General features: G+C 42.9%; 1 protein-coding gene across 1 annotated transcript in view; it reads right to left on the reverse strand.

The window, feature by feature from the left end:
* Window positions 1–25868, reverse strand: part of TMEM130 (transmembrane protein 130) — a 227667-nt gene that overhangs the window by 154477 nt on the left and 47322 nt on the right. Inside the window, exon 4 of the mRNA XM_078662700.1 lies at window positions 1888–2048. Coding sequence (XP_078518826.1) covers window positions 1888–2048 — 161 coding nt within the window. The remainder of the gene's footprint in view (window positions 1–1887; window positions 2049–25868) is intronic.

Raw genomic sequence — 25868 nt, forward strand, 5'->3', positions numbered from 1 at the left:
AATATTGCTAATCAGTGCAGCTCCAAAATACACATATTCATATGTGTGCATACTTTTGTGCATCTACAAGTATGCAGGAGCAAAACTTTAATTTCTTGCTAAGCATTAATGTGTATAAAACAGGATCAATGTGTCAGGCTTACACTAATAGAGACGACAATGGAAGCATTCTTTGTGAGGAGGCAGGCAATGAGAAGCAGGTTCAAGCTTCTGTTCTCAGTCCCATTCTTGTAAAACAAATGCAACAATCACCCAGAGCGTTGGAAAGGTGACGCTCTGGGAAAATTACAGGGAATAGGAGGTGTGTAGGAGTGATTCAGCATTTCAACTATACATCTCTCTCCACAAGAAATAAAGAGTGCCAGAATCTGCCATCTCCAAGAGATCACTGAAATCGCATTTTGAGCAAAGTTGTGTTTGTTAAACTCTTACTCCAATCCCCTTTCCCAAGCCTGTGTAATACAGTTATTGGTGCACATTATTGGGGAAATGTACACTTATAGCTGGTTGCACTTTACAAGTACATTACAAAAATGCATTCTCATTTTTTCCATAAAATGTTATATGTAACATAAGCTTAAACGTATGTGTGAAGGTTATATTGAAACATGTTTTTTTCACAGTTTCTTTTCGTTCAACTAACTGAATATTAATTTCATTATCAATATGATTGCAATATAAAATTCGGTAAATGTCTTTATTTGCCGTTCTTTCAATGATAGTATGTATTAGCCACATGGTGACATACTCAGTGGAACTGAATGCTTGCAAACAAGGAGAAACCTTGTGCAATCGCTCATCTCAGAGCTTAACAAATTTGTCAGGAAAAGTATGCAACGGTGAGCAGAAAGGACAATCAACCATTACTGGTTCATTTGATATGAATACGTGTGTTAAAGGTTTTCATTAAAACAAAATACAATACAGAGAGTAAAGTAGAAATAGTAGTAAATGCACATCACCTTCTGGTGTTTGTGCTTCACATTCTTTCAGAATTCTACCCAATGTTATTGATCTGCCGCACAATGCAATGGAGTATTTCTGGGGATAACATATTGGCTTTAAGTTTCTGCCAGATGGGCCAGTTTGAAGGTCCAGTGCGTGGGTGTTTTTTTTTTTTTTTTGGTCCTATGTGCCATGACGTGACCAAAAATCAGCCCGCGCACTGAACTTTACAAATTGGGTCAATTGGCAGACTGCCTAAAAGGACAATACAACACTGATGCGAACATATGCTTTGAATATTATTGCTTTGAAATCACACTATCTCAAAAATGCAATATGAAACAGTAGCTGCTGGTGTTGGAGGAGAGTGGGGGACGTGGGGTAGGGGGGAGAGATGACAACGGTCAAAGGGGGAGAAGAAGAACTTACCCGTCGCTTGCAGCTTGCCACATCGCCTATTTTCTGCTCCTCTCGTGGCTCCACTGCGGGCACAGGCTCCCAGAATCCCCCTCGGCCAATCCTGAAGCTGTTTTCAAACATGAGAGCAGCTTCAGGATCAGCCCGAGCACCGATGATGTTCACTCCCAGGGAGACTGGGAGCCTGTGCTTGCTGTCTCCAACCAGGCAACGCAGCTGGGTTGGAGAGCTTCAGTGTGCATGACGATTTGGCCGGCCAGAGACGGCAGGCCGAACCGCCATACACACTGATAACCATGCATTTCAGTCCTTGTGGGGCCTGTTATCCCCCCCTGCCCCATCCCCAAGACTCCACGAAACAAATCATAATGATAATAAACCCTGGTTTATTATCATTTTATTTATATATTTTTTACACTCCTGGAACAGGGGGTCGAAACTCCTCCACCATAGTGGAGGGGCCGCCGCTGATATGAAATAAAAATATACGAACAGCCCCAGTATGTACAAGTGAACATGGGTTACCCAACAATTGCAGGTCAGCCGAAAAATATCCAGTTTTCTGCACAAAATAACTTTCACGACTGGAAGCCTCTATCTCTGCAACGACTGTAAGATGAAAAGCATAGGCCCCGGGAGTGGAATAGTTATAGTGGACCGAAGGCTCCTCTGTGATTAGCTGATACCTGTATGTGACATGGAGAGAAAACTACAATCAATCAGAAGTTCAGAACCCTGTGCAGACAAATCAACACTTGTAGCGATACATCATTCAGTACTTTAGCACCGTTTTTGACAGCCAAATGCTGCTGTTTAATCTCTCTATCATATAGGTTCAATAAAAAGGATTTGGCGAAAAATCTGACTTTACTCTTAAATCATTTTGTAGAAGATCAACAAAATGTTGATAAACAGACGTTTTTGCCATTTTTGCCATTTAGGTGTGATTTCGGTCTATTTAAACTTCGTATATTTTGCAAGTACTTTTCTTAGTTTTTGATGTAACAATACTTTTTCTCTTGGCAAAACATTAGGAAGAAATAAATATTGTGCTTGTATTGGGTTTATTTTCTGTTTAACCCCTTGGACACGGGTTGATTTTCCGCTCTGTATGGGAGAAATAAACGGCGGGGGGGATTCGGACGGCTCGCGGACGTCGTGTGCACACGCACACCGTGACGCATGACGGCCGGGAGCTGTCATGAGCATGCAAGGGATTAAAATGAGAGTTGAAATCCATTTTTACTCATAGTAAGCCATTGTTAGACATTGGGTCACTAGTGGGCAGAGGTTTGCACCCTGTCCAAGTGGAACCACAATCCCAGTCAGGGTATGTTAGATACACTCTCTAAATTAACCTGTGCTCACCCTCTTGGAGCTTGGCACAGTGAAGTCAGGCTTAACATTAACCCTGGGCGTAGTGTACGTAGCGGGGCTACGCAGAGTTCATCGGAGTCGGAAACAAACTCCGTGAAACTCTGCGTAGCTCTGCTACGCCACCCGCCTCCCACCCCCCTATTAACAATTGATAAACAATGAAATAACATAACTTGAAAGTAAACTTAAACCACTTACCTTGCCTGCGGCATCCCCGGGCTTCCCTCCTCCTCTCCATGGTTGTTTCTGGGAAAACTGAGCATGCGCATTTTTCCCAGAAACCACCATGAAGAGGAGGAGGGCAGCCCAGGGACGCCGCGGGCAAGTTAAGTAATTTAAATTTACTTTAAAGTAATTTTATTTCATTGTTTATCAATTGTTAATAGGGGGGGTGGGAGGCACGGGCTGGCAAACTCCGCTCCACCGTGGAGTGTGCAGAGATTTGGCTACTCCGCGTTCTCCGTGGAACACGAGTAGGCAAATCTCCCCACACTCCGCGGGCGAAACAGAGTTTTCCGCCCATGGTTACTTAACATAAGAGGCGATGTGTAAAATATTTGTGCAAAACTTAAGTTACAGTAACTCAGTGAAAACACCACAAAAAGAGTCCACAGTTTAGAGCAATAGAAAATATTTATCTGAATAAAACAAGGCCAACAAGACAAAAATCCAATAAGTGGAAGTCGAGATATGAATTTTTAAACATGAAATCTAAAAACAGTGCTTAGAAGTCAATAGCGCTAAAAAGTTATTTGAGAGCTCACCAGGCTGTAGTAAATCCAAAGTTCAGGCCGACCATGATGGAGGGCAGGCCGGCAAGAGGGCCCATGCAGGGCCTGCTGAAAAAGTAACTTGGATGGAGCAAGACTAGGTTCTGATTCACGCAGTCGGATCAATGCATCGAAGCCAAGCATCGCAGTTGGGTCCTGCATCATTGCCAAGCATCGCAACGGCTCAATTGGATCGGAGCTGCATCATCAAACCTTGCAGTCAGGGCTCTGGATCAGTGCTGTGTCATCGTTGAGCCTCGAAGTTGGACCTGTGTTATAATCGAATCGGCACTGGGTCGGTTCCAATCAGCGCAAAGGCATCACTGTGTTGATTCTAAAGTAGATGACAGCTGCAGAGCCCATTTCTGAGATGCAGGACTAGATTGTCTACTCAGGCAAGAGAGAACTCACAGTTGGAAGAGTTGATCAGCTGAAGCAGAGTTGGAGGAAGACTTTAATGCCCCGGAGACTTCAAGAATAGGGGGCAAGCAAGCAAGCCCTTGGAGAAGCCTGGTTCCAAGGATGTAGAGAGCAGTGTTGTAATTCTATCTAGGACCCTAATTCGATAATCCAGACTTATGTCCTTATGTGGTTATAATAAATAATATCCTTATGAAGGCATAAAAATCATATCCATATATAGTAACAACCCATGCAGTCCAAATACAGCATGGCTACTCCTCTAGACTCCTAGAAAGTACAACGCATTCTTTAAACAAACCAAGCCTCCAGCAGCCCGGGAAATCCCCCTGCTCTTGTTTTGATTTGCACAAGAACTCCTAGAGTCCGAAAGAACTGTTAGTTCTTGGTGACGTCTTATTTCCAACCTTACGTCAAACCCGGCACCTTTCAGCTATAAATATACCAACGTTGCCTTAAGCAAACACACGGTGGTTTGGAGCAGAGCGGCTATCCACTTGCCCGAGAGCCCAGCTGATGCGAGAGCCCACGGACGCCGCCCCTCCCTTTTGACGCACTGAGAGAGACGCTGTCTTTTCTCCAGCCGAGAAATCCAGCTCCGGTGTTTCCATTCGCCCTTGCGGGTTGCTGGGATATCGAGTCCTGAGGAAGAGATACCAGACCTCCTGCTTTCTATTACCCAGGTACGGAGCTGACTAAACCATTAAAGAGAATTCTTGATTCAGATTCTTGGCAAAACCAACTTAACTAAAACTGCTACTTACTTACTCCTTCCCACGTATTAGGCTTAGGTCAGGTACACCGGGGAAGGCGTATTTAGAAGCACCAGTTGAGTACGTTAGTCAATGTATTTATGTATGTATATATTTTATCCATTTTAAAGTATCATATGGCTAAGAGGCCATATCAATGCTTTTACAGTATTATTTCATAATACTTCTTTTACAGTACGCACTTTACTTTATACTAAGTATTGCAATTGTAGCAATTCATTTCTCTTGCATGAGAAAGAAGACTGCTCAATAAATAACACCTTTTATTGAAAACGCCTGTCTCTCTATTCTCTGCACTCTGGTGAAACTAAGTATGCACGATTGACTGAGTAAAATAGTTGTCTATTGTTTTCACACGACTCTAGAGATACACTCTTAATCTGAGGGAGCAAAGTTGTCATGTTTATGGTTGTCAGAAGCTAATCCCTTCTTGTCTATCCAGGGAAGTTAAACTCCTCCTTGTTTATTCGAGAAAGTTTCTAGTGACCTCTGAGCTAGCTGGCAAAACTAATTAAGAATAATATAGTCAGTAGAGACCTAGTCGACCTCAGTCCTACGTCTACACTACTGTTTATATTATTCCAATGCGCAGAGCCTATTGGGAATATAGGAACTACACTAAATGGCGCCCAACGTTTGGTAAGGCGATAATCTAACGCAAGACACTAGAGTAACTCAGTCGTGCTTTTTCACACAGAACTCTTTTTCCCGTAAATACTCCAAAAGACGTCGGGAGTGGGTAAAAGGTTAAAATCCGCCGGAACTTAGTAGGATTAGAATCCTATGTATAGTTTTTGGTTTAGTCAACGTTGAAGGATACAGTGTTCCAAAATATTGTACACCTAATCTTTGTTTCCTTGAAACTTGATCTGCAACAAAAAGCTTTCTGTTGGTAAAAATGACAGAAAGTGAAGACGAAAGGGAGACAGCTAGAATAGCAGCTCGACTCTAGCGGATGACAAAAGTCTCCAAGAAAATGACCCGAATGCTATAATCATTCCGGTAAATGTAAGGAAAACTATAACTATTAAACTTATAGAAAACGGACTGACATCACGAGGTGGTACAGTCATATTCGTGGTAGAGGCCCATGAATATCGGCAGACAGAGGTATTCTACTCATGGATAAACTTTCCAGCAGCAAACGCTGTAACTCACGAATTCCACTATTGCAAAATAGAGGAACCTCCGGATGAATACACTCCTTTCGAGAAAGTTGAAATCCCACTAAATTACCAAGAGCATCTGCTCTGGTTTAAAGGCGCCCTAAAACATCAAAATCATATCACCAGGCTCGGTCCACTAGGTAGACCAGGAGCAACGTGGCCGGTTCTAGCCAGCTACACACCACATCCAGACATTGATAATAGTCCAATATGTAATGCGGACTTCAACGGTCCAACCAGCAATTAACATTCCACAACTGACCCCTCATCAGGGGAACACAAACAAAATTACACCACAGAACATACAATCATGTCTTGGTAAAGTACCTACAAAAAGGGAACAAATTCCATTCTGGTTAGCTCAGAAAATAACTGAAATAGAGGCAGTATTTCCTGATACTACGCCTACTGAGAAACACAGAATTCTGACTATCTGTCTTCCAATGGGGATCGCACCACATGTGGAGGACTGTGACACTTGGGGCACAGTCTTTGCTTCAATTTACACAAAAACACATGGTGTTCCATCTATGGCGATAATACCAGATGTGCTAAGACAGATTCAAAATTAATACGGTCCAGAACCTGCTTTAACTCTGGGTATGAAATTACTGAAAGACTTCAAGCAGGTCTCGGCTCTATTGTTAGCCAACATAAAAGGAGAAGCAGCATCTGTGGCGATCCGCCAGAAATTGAAAGAAACAGATATAGCAGAACAACCATTTGAACTTGCCAGAATCCTAGAAAAATCCTATGAAGAACTAGGTGGAGATAGTTTGGGTGGGAAACCAGTAAAACCCCAACTACTTGAAAATCCTGAAAAAACATTTATTAAAAATAATCTAAACACTTCAAAAAAGAGTTGGGATGGAAATAAACAATACACTCCCAGAGAAAAACTATCCAGTCCAGTGGAAGTTCTCCTAAACGGAGAGATAGATCTCCGGACCGAGGTGACAAGTCTCCCCAGAGGGAGCCCTCTGAGAAAAGATACAACCTTAGAGATAGGGATAAATTGAGAAAACCTGACAGATATCAAGATATTGATACACGTCCCTCTCGATCTTTTCAGACTTCCTCATAGAAATCGGAAAGAAGAGGACGGTCAGAACACAAAGAAGAGCACGTCAAGTCCAAAGACAAGGAACCTGCTCATCAAAGTAAAAAATTACATTTTCCAAGAAAGAAGGTAGCCAGTATTAAAATAATTAAACATGCCGAGGATACTGAGGACACAACTGAAAAACGGAGAGTGGGCCCAGACAATGCTAGACAGTGCAGCAGAAGTGACCATAGCTCGCAAGATCTTGATTAATCTTCTGGAGACAGTGGACACGAATGAATACATTTAGGTGGAAACTGCAGATACCAGAGTTAGCAGACCTCATAAAATATACAAGATAACATTGCGTATAGAGGGGGACAAGACTAGGAAAGTAAGGGGTCTCTTTTGGGATAACCTTTCAAAAGGCTATGACATCCTGTTAGCTGAGAAAGACTGGCCACCAGAGTTTGTCAGGGAGTGCCCTCATGGCGAAGAAATGATTATGCCTGCCTTCTCAAATCATATTCCAATTCATAGAAAATATACATATGCAAGAAAATGGGCAGTAGCTCAAGCTCCTGCATTTCATAAAAATCTTGTAGGATGGAATGAGGACTCTCCTCCTCACAAAATCCAGTTAAAATGTCAACCAACTGCACAAAGGCAGTACCCAATTAAACAAGAAGCTAAAAAGCAAGTCAGGGAGAACTTAGATCAACTTGAATACCAAGGGTTGATTGAAACATGCACCTCACAAATGAACAATCCTTTGGTTCCTGTCTCCAAGCCAGACGATTCATATCTTCTAGTTTTGGACTACAGACACCTTAACTCATGTTGCAAAACATTTGCAGTACAAAACTCACACAGTGCAGCACTAATGAATAACATTGTGCGCAAAAAATACAAAACGACATTAGACATCCCTAATGGATTCTTTTGTCAAAACATTGCACCTGAGAGCAGGTATTTGACCGCGTTCTCAATAATGGGGTCGCAAAAACACTTCTGTCGACTCCCACAGGGATTCAAGAATAGCCCAGGATTATTCTCTGCAGGAGTAACAGAGTTACTACAAATATATGATGATGAAGCATTATCGTATGTCGATGGCATCTATCTCACAGATGATGACCTGGATACTCACTTGAAAAGAGTAAACACCATAATACTTGGGTTTGCAGCTGAGGGTTACAAATTCAACTTTAAAAAGTCACGAATTGCCCATCTAACTGTCCTATTTTTAGGATATGAATTATCAAGTGAAGGCAAAAGCCAAGCAGGCAACTTCTTAGAGAAGTGCGCTGTACTCCAAGCACCAAAAACGCTGAAGAACTTACAATCAATACTAGGTTTCCTGAATTTCGGAAGAACATACATTCTAAATTATGCAGAGAGGGTTAAACCTCTCTATGAATTAATACAACCTGATTTCAAACCAATCAATTGGACTCAGAAACACACAGAAATTTTAAGATCATTGCAAACAGACATGTTAGCTTAAACAAAATGACAAACTCGCGAAAACATACGCAACCTTGTAATCCGAGTCATCCCAGGAAGATGCTGATTCACGTACCTGATCTCTAATGAGGGAGAAACGGTACCAATAGCTTACAAATCACACTTGTACACACAAGCTGAAATGGAATTCAGTTGTACTGAAAAAATTCTAATAGCGGTTCAAACTGCTGTAGCAAAAGAAAGAGCTCAAGCCCAAGGCAGAAGAATAACTGTTTTAACAGCAGAATCAGCCCTTGAGGCATTAACAAGCCCACGCAATTTGACTACTGTGGCATTAGATCCAAAATGGATACAATGGGAAAATTCTCTTGCTGCAGAAGATGTGAAATACTATTTTGACCCGAAAATCAAAAAACGAAAAAATCTAAAATATGAAGAAAAATATCCTCTGCCAATCGAAATTCTGCCTCTGAAACAGTACGCCTGTATAATATATATAGACGGATCAGCACAACCCGCAGTTGGGGGTAAGCAAGCTTACAGTGCTGCGTGCGCAGTTGTTAAATGCCGGTGGCACGAAGGAAAATTGAGACCACTTGTCTCTATAACTCAATCAATAAAGATTGTTCGGCTCAACGAACTGAACTACTAGCATTTAAGATGGCGCTTGATATTGCCGATCGCAAATTCCCCACACTAATAGTGTGCGATTCGCATTACTGCGTCAAATCTTACAAATCTTACAATAATGACTTGCAGAACTGGGTTCAAAATGATTACAACGATGACACAGGTGCCACAATAAAGCGTAAAAAGCTTTGGGAACAGGTAGTTCTTTTACAGAAAGAGTTACAAAAGACTCACGTGATACATACACTGAGTCATCAACGTGATGGCGTTCACGTTGCAGGGAATTCATTGGCTCACAGAGCCACAGCGGAAGCAGCTCAACCGGCTTCAGTAGCCACAAAAAAGCGTTCAGATAAATATATAGACGGGGAAACGATGCTGGCGGTAAAAACGTCTTTGAAAGGCGACTGTACAGCATTACCTGTGAACTATCCACTCAATTATACATACATAATCGATGCAAACTCTGTTCCTTTTGCTCGAGTCCCTGGAGTGGGGGATAGAGTAATTCAAAACACGAACAGGAGAGTCTTTTTAATAGCAGACGCACACATGGGATTGGGTCTAAGGCACTGAGAGATCAAGGAATCTCTGAAAGAATTACAGTCAGAATACTGGTGGCCGGGGATGAGCCTGCAATTTCACAAATTTGCAATGGGCTGTCCAAACTGCAACAGAGATCGCAGTCACGAACCGACCAGAGTAATGCCAGGACCCTTCTTTTAGAAAGCATAAGGCTAACTATAAGCAAAAATCCAGTAAGAGAAATGTGTCCCATTTATAATTAAGACTAGATTCACTTAAAATGTAGACACCAGCGCTCGGCTGACGCCAGAACTGTTATAAAAGATTTGCGAGTCTTTATCGGCACATACGCAATTGGCATGCTACATTCTGACCAAGGACCTGCTTTTAGCTCTCGAGCTTATAAGGAGGCCATGACCAGAATGGGCATTGCATTGCGGTACTCTGTCCATTCCATCCTGAGGGAAATGCGGTAGTGGAAAGAAAAAAACGGGACATAAAGCAATCTATAACGGCGAGGGTACTAGGTTCGGGTGATGGGTGGGTCCAACACTTAACAAGTGTCCAACGTAGTCTTAATAATGTGCCAAGAAATTCTCTAAAAGGTCGCAGTCCGTACGAACTATTGTTCGGTACTAAAATGCACATTCAGGACCTTGATAGTCAGACTTCAGTGGTAGAAGAAAAATGCTTTGATATTAAAGACCGTTTAGCTGTTTTACAGGACTTAAATGAAACAAGGCGAAACCTGAGCAACATAAAGTTAAAGCAACAGCCAACAGCCACTGAAGAAAAACCACCTGTCCCAGCAAGACCTGTCTGGATTCCAAAGATTGGGGATCTGGTCAGAGAGAAGATCGCGGTGAAGAAGGAATTTGGGCCTTCTTACAGAAAAGCAATACCTGTCTTAGCTGTCAGCGGAACAAGATCAGTTGTACTACCGCCCCTTGCTGGTAAAAAGGAGAACCGAGTTGTATCCATCGACCTGGTAAAACCACAATCATGTGGCCAATAATAAGTAGTAGGCCCAGTGGACTCCCAAGAAATAGCAGAACACCAAAATTTGCTACAATACAAGAGGTTCAAACTGAGAGACTAATCACATTCGATAAACCTGCAGTGAATAAAAAAGGACTATGCAACAAAGCCATGGAACTTATGCCTCTTGAAACCCCAATTGCAACAGTTCATCAAGAAACACCAGTGTACAACGATGTAGCCTCAGACTATGCTAATGAAACAAAGAAAAATCGAAAAGCAAATGAAAATTCGGAAGCAATTTCAACAATTGACAGAACTGCATCTGGCTACTTCATCAATTTCGATGACTTTTCTGATGATCCAAGTGAACATGAAGAAACCCCAGCAACAAAAACTTTCAAAAACAAAGTAACAGAACTCTTTCATCAACTCAAAGAAACCTATCTGATTTCTCCATGAATTGAATTTTGGATTGTGTTAGGTGTACTTTTCCTCCTACTTTGGCTCATCATGGGTCTTTGTTTGGGAAAATTCATTGAAGGAAAATACAGTACAATGGACACAGCAAGTCAGAACATCAACTTGGTCCTAAAGCCTCACAAGTCATCTCACATCGAGAAAAGAGAACTATCATCAGTGAACGTCACAGCCAATCAAATACCCGGTGGGGTAGCATGGGACACAACTGATTTTTACATTTTTGGCCCGATTGAGCTCTTGAAATATCCACATCAGTTCAAGGTTTCATTAAGTGACTTTGTAACACCAAGTACTTTTTCTGATGATTGGGACTTTGAAAATATTAAACATATGATGTCAGATTTAGTAATGTCAGCCAAGTTCACAGAACATGATTACTTACAGGGTTCATCAAATTATGAAGAAATGTACTGCTATAATCATTTTGGTCATCACTATTTGCATAAATCTGCACAGTCTAGAAATGTTTTTAATAATAACCAATGGGACCATTGTGCAACTCCACCTAAAAGCAGCTCAAAAACATTTTATGAGAAATTCCCATACTTCTCAGGGTTTAACACAAGTGATGCAGAAACGTTTTATTTTAAAATGTTAAATAAGACAGGAATGAAAGCAATGTTGACAAATACTAAATTGATCTATTCTGAAACATTTTATGAAAAAATGATTACATTTGGATTTGAATTCTGGAACAAAAACATTGAAAGAAAAACCATCTGGGGAACAAAAGAATGGCAGGTTCAAGGTTTAGAAGCATTGTTTAGAGCCTGCATGATCCCATAACAATTAATATTTCTGAATGACACCATTCAACAGACTACCTGTCTTGGCCTAGCCAAGATTAAAGACTTAAACAAACCGTCTATTCCAAAGCCCATACCTGATAGTAATAGCACTACTGATGTGGAAATAGACGTATCCCATATTTTAGACCAAAACAGAACACATCCTGATTGGAAAAAAGGTTGATCTGGCCCACAGACACAAATAACTGTCAAGATAGATTCCTGAACAAAATACAGGGGTTCAAAATGACCAGGCCAGACCCTAGATACTCCCAGAGACAACATCCAGGGATAGTTACAACATACAGTGTAGGGAAACTATGCCTCGAATGGCTTCAGAAATCCACACTGGCTGAAATTAAGCAACACTTGACTTTACTTAAAGACGGTGCTGACTTGCGTGATTTCATTCTGGGACCACACAAACAGCGTCAAAAACGTTTCATAGCGGCCGGTATATACGCTGCGTACAACGAAGCTTGGAAAGTAATGCAAATTGAAACAGCAGAAAAAATACGAGAAATTGATCGTATTAATTTGGAAAAATCACTTTCTGTTGTGGACAATGGGTTAACGACTCTGTCCTCCAGAATATATTCACTGGACAGTATCGTATCATCTGCTATTGATATAATAGAGCAGGACATACTAATGTTACAACATGGTCAGTCCCAATTACGTTCTATTGTACAGCTTGGCTGGACGTTGCAAAATCTGCGTTCAGGCTACATACCAACACAACGTCATTATTCTCTATCTTTAACCTTACTGATAAACAAATCAGTTTGGCACAAAAAGGAGCAGACTATACGATTCTGAGCATTGAAAAACTTGAGAGATTACCATTGACAATGTCAGAAAGACCTGTCATTGAATGGATAATACACGGAATAATTACAATTCCGATAACGACTTTCCAATTTAAATACTGCCAAGAGTATATACCAGCGGGCCAGTATCAAAGGTTGGGTAAAGGGTACATCAAGTCAACATGGAAATTACCTTATACATACACATGTTACAGTGAAATGAAAAAGGAGGTATTTCTTAGTGGTAAAAATTGTAAAAGATCACTAAGCGGTACACTTCTCTGTCAAGGTATTAACTTGCATGGGGCCTGCGAAGGGTCTTCTAATAACCTTTCATGTCACCTGCACGGCACTCCTGCAACACAGATAGAGCCATTCTTTAGACAGCTTTCTAACGGGAGCTATATTCTAATAAATGACCATAGCTGTTGTGGCATGATGCCAGGGAAAGCCTATCTCGTAAGCGTTAGTTCCATGGTCACTTGCTGTATGCAAGTATTGTATCCAAACAGCACTCCAGATATGGAGGCGGCAATATGGCCTCGTTTGAATATCTCTTCTATTCGAATTGATACTTTAAGCAGAATGAAGTCTATTCTTTTACAGACAACTGTGCCTTTGACCTCGTCCAAGGAAACGTATGATCTGCAAGTTGCAAGGACAACGGCAGAGATACATACCCTTTTATCAACAAATTGCCCCGCGCATTTCGTAGAAATGCTAAGCCAAATCCTAAACATGTCAGATACCAGTGGCATCGCACATGTATTTAAGACAATTTTTTCAGGACTGTTAACACCCTTTGAAACAGTTCTGGGCATCTTCCCCAATTTTGTCCATTCTGTCTTTGGCGGCCTACCTCTACTCTTGGGACTAGTGGCAGGAATTTTATTTTTGATTCTTCTGCTCCGATATGGCAAGCCAAGTCGCAGACAAGACTCCAGCAACGATGGAAGAAACGATCCTAGCTATACGCCATCGGGACCGCATAACTAAAGTCCTTGGATTAGCCCGGCTAAGAGATCTGAATATGACCTGGTTTCTTTAATTCAGACCTATCTTGCAAAATTGCATCTTACCTGTGCTTCGATGTATGCTATGCGGAGAAGAATGCGTGTTGGACGTCTGTCTTACACTACCATCAGCAGTACCAATGGATATAGATACCTTGCTAGGTCCTGTAATGGCTCATGCATCGTGTTGTCCCCAGCGGCTGCCTATTCTGATGACGGCATTCGTTGAGACTTCACCACTACGAGTATGTGGCAGTGGAGTACGAGATGAGAGCAGCATCACACAGATACAACCTTCAGTGAGCATTGCTGATGCTGACATCGATGATAGCAATCATTCTCACGACTGCACTGTTTCGGCATTTTCAAATTTGGTCGAACTTTCACCTGATGTCGTAGACCAATTTTTTGCGAGTCTGTCTTAAATTATGTTCTCCCCTGAACAGAAAGAATAATTTTTAAGCAACAAGCACACAGCATTCCCTGAACTCGGCCTTCAGCTTTGATAAACAAAAGCTATTGAAAACAATTGGAACTATTTTTCCCCTTGAGAGCGAAAACATTTTTTTTCTCAATTCCAAAATATTTACCTTTTTCTGGCACATGTACTCTGCTTAAAGTAAAACTATTCTTAGAGAACAGCTTCTATTTTTGGCACTCTAGAGACAATATTTTACCTCAGCCTCTGGCACATGTACAGCATTTTGTATTATTATGTGATGGAATGGTCTCGACCTTCTCTTCTGTATTAAGAGCCATTTCATGTGCAAATTTTCGCAATTCATTCAGCTGATATATATATGCAATTTTTTTAACTGAATGATACCACTGCTTGAAAAGCGTACAGTACCAATACTCATTTTCATGTATTTTACCATATACCATTTTGAATGCAAATTATGTTTTTTGGGGTGGGCTGGAAAACACAAGCACCATTATATGTTTACTATTGCTTAGTTTTAAGTCATGAGGGACATTAGATCGTGGAGTGGGTGTTGTAATTCTATCTAGGACCCTAATTCGATATTCCTGATTTATGCCCTTATGTGGTTATAATAAATAATATCCTTATGAAGGCATAAAAATCATATACATATTTAGTAACAACCCATGCAGTCCAAATACAGCATGGCTACTCCTCTAGACTCCTAGAAATTACAACGCGTTCTTTAAAAAAACCAAGCCTCCAGCAGCCCGGGAAATCCCCTGCTCTTGTTTTGATTTGCACAAGAACTCCTAGAGTCCGAAAGAACTGTTAGTTCTTGGTGACGTCTTATGTCCAACCTTACGTCAAACCCGGCACCTCTCAGGTATAAATATTCCAACGTTGCCTTAAGCAAACACACGGTGGTTTGGAGCAGAGCGGCTATCTACTTGCCCGAGAGCCCAGCTGATGCGAGAGCCCAAGGACGCCGCCCCTCCCTTTTGACGCACTGAGAGAGATGCTGTCTTTTCTCCAGCCGCGAAATCCAGCTCCGGTGTTTCCAGCCGCCCTTGCGGGTTGCTGGGATATCGAGTCCTCAGAAAGAGATACCAGACCTCCTGCTTTCTATTATCCAGGTACGGAGCTGACTAAACCCTTAAAGAGAATTCTTGATTCAGATTCTTGGCAAAACCAACTTAACTTAAACTGCTACTTACTTACTCCTTCCCACGTATTAGGCTTAGGTCAGGTACACTGGGGTAGGCGTATTTAGAAGCACCAGTTGAGTACGTTAGTCAATGTATTTATGTTTGTATATATTTTATCCATTTTAAAGTATCACATGGCTAAGAGACCATATCAATGCTTTTACAGTATTATTTCATAATACTTCTTTTACTGTACGCACTTTACTTTATACTAAGTATTGCAATTGTAGCAATTCATTTCTCTTGCATGAGAAAGAAGTCTGCTCAATAAATAACACCTTTTATTGAAAACGCCCGTCTCTCTATTCTCTGCACTCTGGTGAAACTAAGTATGCATGATTGACTGAGTAAAATAGTTGTCTATTGTTTTCACACGACTCTAGAGATACACTCTTATTCTGAGGGAGCAAAGTTGTCATGTTTATGGTTGTCAGAAGCTAATCCTTTCTTGTCTATCCAGGGAAGTTAAACTCCTCCTTGTTTATTCGAGAAAGTTTCTAGTGACCTCTCAGCTAGCTGGCAAAACGAATTAAGTCTAATATAGTCAGTAAAGACCTAGTCGACCTCAGTCCTACGTCTACACTACTGTTTATATTATTCCAATGCGCAGAGCCTATTGGGAATATAGAAACTACACTACAGCAAGTCCAGCCCTTTGCACTCCCAGGCAAGAAGCAGCAGGCAGCAAGCCAAAACAGCAGAGCAGGTAGCAGATTGGCAGTCCCTCCTACAGTACAGCACTCAGAAAACAGCAGCTCGACACAGCAAAGCAGTTAACAAAGTAGCAGTCCCTCCTGCAGCACAGCAGCTCTTCTTCCAGGCTAAATGTACTTGGTTCCTGCAAAGCTCTGATTTGAGGTTATCAAGGGTCCAACATGTATCCCCAAATGTGCCTGTGAAGTGGGGGAGAGTTCAAGGAGGCCTTTGAAGAAAACAAAGTCCCTTCTTTTCCTGCCCTGGCTCCAGACTCACTACAGTAGGGTTTGCAGCAATTTGTGTGGGGACAGACACAACCTATTAGGTGCAAGGGTCGGCTCCTCCTTCCTAATCTGCTTGAGGAAGGCCGATCAGCATAGTGATGGTCTATCAGGATTCAAATGTTACACCTTTGTGTGACTGTCTAGAGGGAATGCACAAAACTCATCCATCACCCAACCCATATGTACATTCAGAGACAGGCAAAGTCACCGAATGGTTAAGGTAAGAAAATGTAAACTTTCTAAAAGTGGCATTTTCAGACTTACAATTTAAAATCCGACTTCACCATAAGCTGTGATTTTAAATTGTTGGTCCAGAGACACCAAACTCTCAATTCTATATGTTCCCAATTGAAAATGACCCTTCAAAGATGTTTAAGGCACTTTCAATGTAAACAGGCCTTGAAGCAGTGAAAATCAAATTTTGCAGTTTTTCATTACTAGGAAATGTAAAACTCAAAAGTACATGTCCTACCCTTTAAATACACTGCACCCTGCCCATAGGGCTGTCTAGGGCCTTATTTATGGGTGACTTATATGTAATAAAAGGGAAAATGCGGGCCTGGCAAGTAGGTTAATTTGTGGAAAACAGGGAGCCTCGACAGGCCCCCAAACAAGATGCACAGGCACATCAATACATGAATCAAATCATAAACTTGTTTATCATAAATTACACTGTGCCACTGATCTCTACTGCTAGGTGCAGGTGCTTGCTCAATTGCTCTCAAAATCTTCATCTTGGGTTCAACACCTTTGCTAGACACATGGTGACCTAAATAATCCACAACATCACATGAAAACCTACACTTGTCTTTCTTTAAGGTTAAGCCTGAGCACTTCAAATGTCCACCACCCTCTCCAGTCTTGCATCATGCTCATCCACAGTATTCCCATAAATCAACACATCGTCCTGGAGACATGCTACACCAGATGCATCAACAAACAAATTGTTCATCAACCTTTGGAAAACTGAAGATGCAGAGGCAAGTCTGAACGGCATACGCTTATATTAGTATGCTCCTTCAGAGGTCACAAATGAGGTTAATTGTCTCAACTCATCGCACAATTCTATCTGATTATATGCTGCCGACATATCAAGTGTTGTAAATATTAGAGCTCCATTTAAACTGGACAACAGCTCATTCATGTTGGGGAGAAGTTGGCAGTCTACATAGTTATTTGAATTCGGATCACACAAATTCACACATAAACGCAAGGACTTATCTGATTTGCGAGCCAATACAACTAGGGCCAACAACTCTGAACTCTCAATGAGTTCAATGACATACAAGTCACACGGTTTCTTTAACTCCACCTTAAGTTCCTCCCTCAAATGTATGGAAACACACCTCACCTTGTGCACTCTTGCCTTTTCCTTATCACTCAAAATTATGCAGTGTAAACACCTCAGGATAGGCATTATACCAAGTATTCTCAATCATATTGCATGTCACCCCCACGTGATTTGCAACTACATCCTCAATTTGGTCAGACATTAATATTACATTGTCATCCTCTTCAGACGTGTCTCCTTCGATAGACTTCACCACTGGGGCACTAAAACTCTTCCTAAACGATCTGCAAGCTCTTGAAAAATTACCCTTTTTTCTACACCTGAAACACATCTGACTGGCAGCTGGGAAATTCTTGAACAAGCTTATTTGCAACCTACCACACCTAAAACATGACAACTCAGTCTTGCCACCTTGTTGACTGCCACCACCCCGATACCCACTTGAGAAGATTTTGTCCATTGGGGGTTTGCGGACCCTCTTGACGAATTCTTTACTTATGACTTTGACTTCCTGCTCTGAAACACCTTTGCTCATCTCTAGCATGCAGTGCTCAGAATGCTCAATGCTTCTAGCAATAGTTTACGCAGCTTCCAAACTCAGATCTTCCGTGGACAACAGTCTTTCTTGAATCTTACGTTTATTTGTTTTTCTCGATTTACTGCTCCCTCATTATTTAATCTTTAATTTGTCTATAATTGCACGTCACTGCCAACTTGCCCAATGCTACGACAAAGTCATCCATGGGGTCATCAGGTGCATGCGCACGTTGTAGAAACTTATGATGTTCCAAAACCACATTTTTCCTGGGGTTGAACCTTTTGTGTAATGTATATATAACAGAAGCATATTCACCAATCACTTCATTTTGATCATCTTCCCCAGATTCTAAGTGTACCATCACACTTTCCAACTGAAGATTATTAAGTATGTTCCTACCTTCGGTCCAGAGATGTTAAAGTAACAATGCCTTCTTTTTCTTTAACATAAGCGATTCACCATCTATTACTTCCAGATACTATTCAAAAGTCTCAAGCCACTGCTCCAAACAAATTGGAGGTGTACCTGGGGATGCCAAAAATGGTGGAGGTACAAGCACTCTATCCATGACTGCTGCAGTGGTTTGCCCTAAATTCAAGGTAATCACTTGCTATTTGTTCCTTATGCAGTTATGTACCCTTTGCTCCTTCAAATTGGTTGGGTGGCATCGACTGACAAAACCTGTGCTTGTACTTCAAAGTAGCCTTTGCTACTCAAACATGGCCATCATAGACACTTTCACCCAGTGCAAATAAGGGGTGTGCCTGTCACTGGTCCTCAACAGGCAAATGTGCAACTCCCAAAATGGCCGCCCCTACCACGTTAGGAAAAGTGGTTAGCGGTACAGCTCACACGGCCGGTAACGTTAACTTCTGCTGCGCGATGCACACATCAGACACTGCTGCTCTCCACCGACACATCACCTCCCAAACTTGATCATGCGGTTACTTACTGCCGACATGCCGATAGTACGGTGCAGTGTTTATTCAGGTGAGTCTCACACTGTTCTACATTGACACCTGCCAGACCACCCGCACTCTCCAACAAAGCAAAGCTCACGGCAGGCTCTGAAGTGAACCTCTGCACGCTGGATCCTCCCAGTGCTGGTTCGTCACCAGTGAAAGGACGCACACTAAATATAGTGGTAAGATTTATTATCATACACAGCACCGTCCTCCGGTGGCCGCAGCCGTCACTACTTGAATGCCCACCATAGCTTATGCTCCAATGCTGGTAACCAAGGCATCGGGTCGTGACGCACAAACCCAACAGTATGTTACAAAACAGGCACCTCCGGAATTCTAGCGTAAATCAAAAGAAAAGCAGACAAATGTACAGCCTTTCTCAAATAACAGGTATGTCGCTTCTGGACTAAAGTGGCCATGATGTTGAGCTGGCTAACAATGTGAAGGCTCATAACCATTATGGATGAACATCTACGATAGGTCATTTATGAACACAAGCACCTTTGATTAACAATGACATGTTTAATATACCACAATGGCAGATGCTGTGGAAAGTAATTCACATCGAAAGAACAGTTTCCTTTGTCAACTTGTCATTGGCGGCCTACTATCCAATTGGAGTGAACTTTGGTAGATTCAAAGTCTCATGTGGTAACGCTCTCAATCTTACCCACATTGAAAAGGGTATGAATGCCAAAAGGTAGTGGTGTGGTAGTAAATCATTGCGCTTATATCCCCTGAGTGCTCCGCTATTTCCTTGTGGGGTTTAGCTTGAAAATATATATAAATCTGTGTGTATATATATACACACACACACACATATATATACATAGAGACATATGTATATATTTCTACATGTGTGTGTATTATATATATATATATATATATATATATATATATATATATATATATATATATATATATATATATATATATATATATATATATATGCAGAAAACACTCCCAAAGCCACCTCCAATCCCCACGAACCGGCGAAGCAGAGAGAAGGGACCAGAGGATCTGACCAAACAATTCTTTTACTGGTACAGGTAAACAGCAATGACGCGTTTCGGGCTCGAAAGCCCTTGATCACATGCAGAACATTTACTTCTTTTTTTAGTTCATATAATATAATACAAAGTGCACACCCCAAAAAAACTCCTGCCTGGTGAGGTACCAGAATCGATTCCTGATCACGTAGTATTGATAATCGATATGTTAGGATTAGCATGGTGTCACTAAACTCACACTGTAGACATGCATAATTAGTATTTACGGTATTTACTTTCACTTAGCTTCACACCACGTTACGCTATATGAATACCATATTATGGCCTTCTTTAATATCGTACATGCACAGGCCTTATTCTCCCTTAGCTCTAAAGCCCTGCTCTTGGGAAAGAAACCAACTGTTGCAGAAACTGCTGTTTCAGCTCGGTAGGCTCGGCAAGGTCGTAGTTAGCCGAGGAAGGGCCGATAAGCACATTCCGGGAGGGGTGCAGGGTGGTTTGTCTCTGAGAAGACAGAAGGGAGTCACCCGTCTGACCTTGCTGCCTGAGCGAAATCAGGAGCTCTTTGTGTGCCTTATATGGGTTTTCCTATTACTGTACTAGCTTGTACCAATTTGTATTTTTCCATGTTAGGCCATGCCGGTGCCAACGCAATTGTATATATGTGATGTGCTGACAATGTGCCAGCAGTCTTCTTGGCGGACCTTTTGGGTTAGGTCGCAAGGAGCTCCTCTGGCAGAGTTTGTGTTTGTCTAATAAACGCTTGAACCTTCTACACTGCCGACCGACTGCTTATTGGTAATGGTAAGGGGACTTGGTAATGTAATGATTATTGTTGGGAGGGGATCATATAATTTTCGGTACTTCAGTTGGCGACTCCGCCGGGACTCCGCGTTGGGGTCGTCCCTGTGTAGCCACAGGCGACATCGAAAGGGGTCCTCTTGATCGGGAGAGTTGCAGACCAGACGCATAAGAAATTGGGGTTTTGCTCTGCCCTCCCGGTCCGGAGGGCTTCAGCTGCTAGTAACCCCACGCCGGAGTCCTTCGGGTGCAACCCGAGAACCTGCAGCGCTGATACTGGGCAAACGTCGGCAGTGAAGAACGTTCCGGCAAACCTGCGTGCACCAGGGGAGTGTTGTGTCTCGTTATATGTTGAACTGCATATGCAGGTTTAGATAGCGGGATCTAAGCATTTGGTGGCCCATGGTCACGGAGAAACTCTGACTTTGCATTAGTTGTCACAGAGAGGATCTGGTCGGAGGTTCGACGGGGGCAGTGTGGAACTGCACGTGCGAACGCTCTGGGTACACTAAAGATAAGGATTATACGCCTAGGGGAACTGCGGTTCCTGCTCGGCCGGACTGTTCTCGGGAAAGCCGATGGTTGAGATTGGGTAGCACCCGGACAAATCTGGAGCGGCGCTTAAACGCGGGCTTAGCCAGAACAGTTCGGGAGGTGAACCATGAATGCTGTCGGATGGCCTGTAGACCGGTCTGTGGTTTAAAACCTGTGTAACTATCTTTAGGCAGTCTGAGGACGAGACTGTTGTTGGACGTGTTTTTGCAGCCTTTTGAATAAATTAGCAGAAGAGTTCTCCACAAGTGGGAGCCGACGGGCTCCACTTTTTGATTACAATTGCTGGAATTTATGTGTTACGTTTTACGTTTGTCTGATGTATAAGGAAAATACGGATGTGAGGATGATGGGTGTCATGGCCATGAGAATGAAAGCACAAGGATAACGTGATATTTAATTTTGTTGAATTTGTACTAACGGAGAAATTCCTTTTCAGCCAGAAACGAGATAATACGATATGCCGTGCCTTAGCAAATTGTGTTTTGGTTGTGTCCGTAGCGACGAGGGGAGGTTAGACGAGAGTCAGCCGACCCCACCAGAGGGGACACCTAGCCACGATATGTATTGTAAGCATGGTATTGGCCCCCTCATCTTTAACTCTTTGTGGCATAAATACACTAAGGACAATATAGAATTACAGTGGCCAAAAACCGGGTCTTCCGATGAAAAAAAACTGGCATATTTACAAGAACGTCTTTTTATTAAACGCAGCCGGCAGTCGATGTTCGACACCCTTAACAAATGGCAGAAAGAAGCAAAGAGACGACGCATTCGATCTGAAAAATTAATGAAGATAGAGCAGGGACAGACTATCACTCAGAAGGCTATCGCATATGATAAAAATAAGGTAGAACGAAATATCGAAATTGCAGATAGGCGATTTAAACTTCAGGTAGACCAATGTTATGTAGCCAGAGAAGGGGCGGAAGATGAGATCGAGGAATTGTTAAATGCAAGGCCTCCCCCACCATATGCCCCGGAGCGTATATACCCTGCAATACCTGTCCAGCCAGAAGCTAGACCGCGGGCATCTGCGCCCGAGGAACGGGGCTCCGTTACCCATGAACAAAATAACGGTGTTTCCTCTCCTCAAGGTGGGGCCTTGGTTACGCTTGTCCCCGAGTCTACACAACTGATCACATCCCCTCAGACGCACTTGAGTCTCCCTATGCCGGAGATATCTTCCCCCCGAGTTTGTATTACACCCAGGGGGTTTGACCAGACCCCGAGGGGAGCTGTAGGGGGCCTAGATAGCAAGCGATTGTTCACTAGAGCATCTGTAGAATATGGCGAAAAAGAAGCATTAGGAGACCAGGCTATCAAGTGGGTACGGAATGAAGTGTATACCCTGATTGACATATGGAGTACTGTGAAGGATTTAGAGCCGGTCATGCAACAACATGTGCTATACGAGATGTCTAATTCGCTTATTGGGTCTTGGGAAATAAACTTTAGGGACGGGACAGCCCCCCAGATCCTGTATACTATCAGAGATTGGGCCCATAAATTTAGCCTAACACCGGAAGAAGTATTTAAGAATATAGACACTTTGGTACAATATCGCGACAGATTATTCTTGAAAAGTCCACAGTGGACTACGCAGCACCCTATGCGAGAAGTACATCCAGTCTATCATCCCGAGATCCCCGAACAACGAGATGGTAATCAGGCGATCATACGACAAGGGGTGGCGGCTCGGTTCCAGGAACAGTGGGTTTATACCCCATGGAAAAGAAGTGAAGTACTGGCGTTGAAATCACAGCTGCCAGATCCCCGAAAGAATCCTACTGCGTACTACAAAGAATTGACTGAAGCAGCTGCGTCCGCTGTAATGACTTTAGCCGATGTTGAATTGTTTTTTGGACTACTAGTACCGGTTGATATATGGCGACAGGTGCACGATTCTAATCATGCTGAATTTGGTGGCACGTGGGAGGAGTTAAGGGGCTGGGACCAGGATCGCAAACCGGGGGACAAACCGAGAGTAGAAATAACTTCCCTTCCAGTGAAAATAATAGCTTTCATGCATACCCTGATACCACCCCGAAAAGTTGACTGGGACAAGCTGTCCGCGTGTAGACAAAAGAAAGATGAAAGTGTGTCTGACTTCTTCACCAGGTTCGAAGAGGTTTTCATTGATTTTAGTGGGCAAGATTTGGCCACAGAAGGGGGCACAAGGTTGTTCGTTAACAGGTTCGTTACGAACCTGGCTCCGGAAATTTCAGCCCGACTAGAGGCAGCAGAAAGTACCTGGACTACCTCTTCCCCGTCGGTAATCCTAAGTATGGCCCAGTACTATGAGCATAGAGAAAATGAAAATAAGGATAAGGTGGATAAAAGGGCTAAGGATTTGAAGACTCGAGTCTTGTTACAGCAAGTGGTTCGAGGGCAAGGAGGAGGTAGGGGTAGTCGGGGCTCGATGACGAGAGGGGCGGGGACTGGCAGGGGTTCAGGGGGAGCCCCGTCTATAGGCATCAACCAGTGTTCCTATTGTAGAGAGGAGGGACACTGGAAGGCTCAGTGTCCATACTTGGCCGCCCAGAACGCAGCGATTCGTAGACGAGGTAGAGGACGAGGGGGCCCCGACCGAGGTGATATGCACAGAGACGAGCACAGAGACGATCAACAAGGCAGGTCAGAAAGGAATCATTTTGATAATCCCCAACGCAGACAATACTACCATGGTGACTATGCCGAAGGGGATGATGATGAATATGCCCCAGCATAGGATAGCCAGGGACAGAGGGGGGGCCATGTGTCAATTCCGGTCAATCAGAGGGGACCCTACATCAAAGGGGAAGTGTTGGGGACATCTGAAAATGTTCTAATTGACACAGGAGCAATGAACAGTTCCGTTGCTCGATCATTGGTTCCAGGGGCAGCTCTGTCCGGGCAAAACAATGTTTCGGTGGGTTTTTCCGGAGTCCCCGTTGTAAGCCCCATCTCTATACCTATCCCCTTTACGATTGGTCCAGCCACTATGGACACTCCTTTCTTATTGACATCGAATTGTGGAGAGAATCTGTTGGGATTGGATATGCTGAAAAGATTGAATGCTACTATACATTGTTCTGCGGATGGGGTCTATTTAACTATACGTCCCTCTGTAACACCTGTTAAACAATGTTTTACGAAAAATGAACGACTCCCACCGGAGTTCGATGGCGTCCCAACCTCCCTTTGGGCGATAGGGGACGCAGATGTGGGTAAACTGGACATACCCCCAGTTCACATCACGTTGAAGCAAGGCGCAAAACTACCACGCATCCCACAGTACAAAATAGCACCGGCGGGGGAACGGGCTTTATTGCACATCATCCAGGAACTGATTGACAAAGGGGTTGTAGAAGAAACAAACGCCAATATTTGCAATAGCCCGATCCTCCCGATTTTGAAAAGGAACCATGACCAAGGGGAGATGGGTGCTGCCTATCGTTTTGTGATTGATTTGCGAGCCGTTAACAAAATTGTGGTACCACAGTATCCTGTGGTGACCGATATCACTACCATTCTCACCATGATCCCTCCGACTGCACAGTATTTTTCGGTCATTGACCTGAAAAATGCTTTCTTCAGCATTCCTATCCACCCTGATAGCAGACAGATCTTCGGATTTTCAATATCCGGTCGCAGCTTCCGCTTCTGTCGCGCTCCTCAAGGCTACACTGAAAGTCCGAGTATATATAGCCAGGCTCTAAAGGCTCTGTTGGATGACTTAGAATTGCCGGATGGCAATGTCCTCTTGCAATATGTAGATGACTTACTCATTGCATCTGACACAGAGGATGGATGTAAAAAAGCTACGGTTAAATTGTTGCACCATTTGGCTGTCAAGGGGAACAAGGTATCCTTATCTAAATTTCAGTATTGTCGAAAGGAGGTGACCTACTTAGGTCATCTCTTATCGAAGGAGGGTAGACGACTAACACCTGAACGTATTGCTACCATTTCTAACATGTCTGTACCTTGCACGCAGCGTGAAGTCCGCGCTTTTCTTGGCATCACATCTTACTGTCGCCAATGGATACCTAATTTTTCACTTCTGGCTAAACCTTTGTTGCATTTGACTACCAAAGATGTGCATGAACCCCTACCCTGGACGGATGAATGTCAGCTCTCTTTTGACTCTCTAAAAACTGCTTTATGCTCTGCCCCTGTTCTGGGTACTCCAGATTATCGTAAACCTTTTGTACTATATGTACACGAGGTCGACGGTTGTTCATTATCTGTTTTAACGCAGGCCTTTGGAGGTAAGCAAAGACCGTGCGCCTATTTATCAGCAACATTGGATAATGTTGCAAGAGCACTTCCTAGCTGTCTGAGGGCTACGGCTGCAGTAGCAGTGGCCATCCGGCAGTCAGAAGGACTCGTTTTAAATTCCAATTTGACTGTAATGGTGCCGCATGCAGTAGACACCTTGCTAAATAAAACAAAAACGCAGCATCTTACGAGTGCACGCCTTACTGGGTATGAGCTGACATTATTTGCACCAC

This window comes from Lissotriton helveticus, chromosome 10 (genome assembly GCF_964261635.1).
Source record: "Lissotriton helveticus chromosome 10, aLisHel1.1, whole genome shotgun sequence".
Classification (NCBI taxonomy): Eukaryota; Metazoa; Chordata; class Amphibia; order Caudata; family Salamandridae; genus Lissotriton; species Lissotriton helveticus.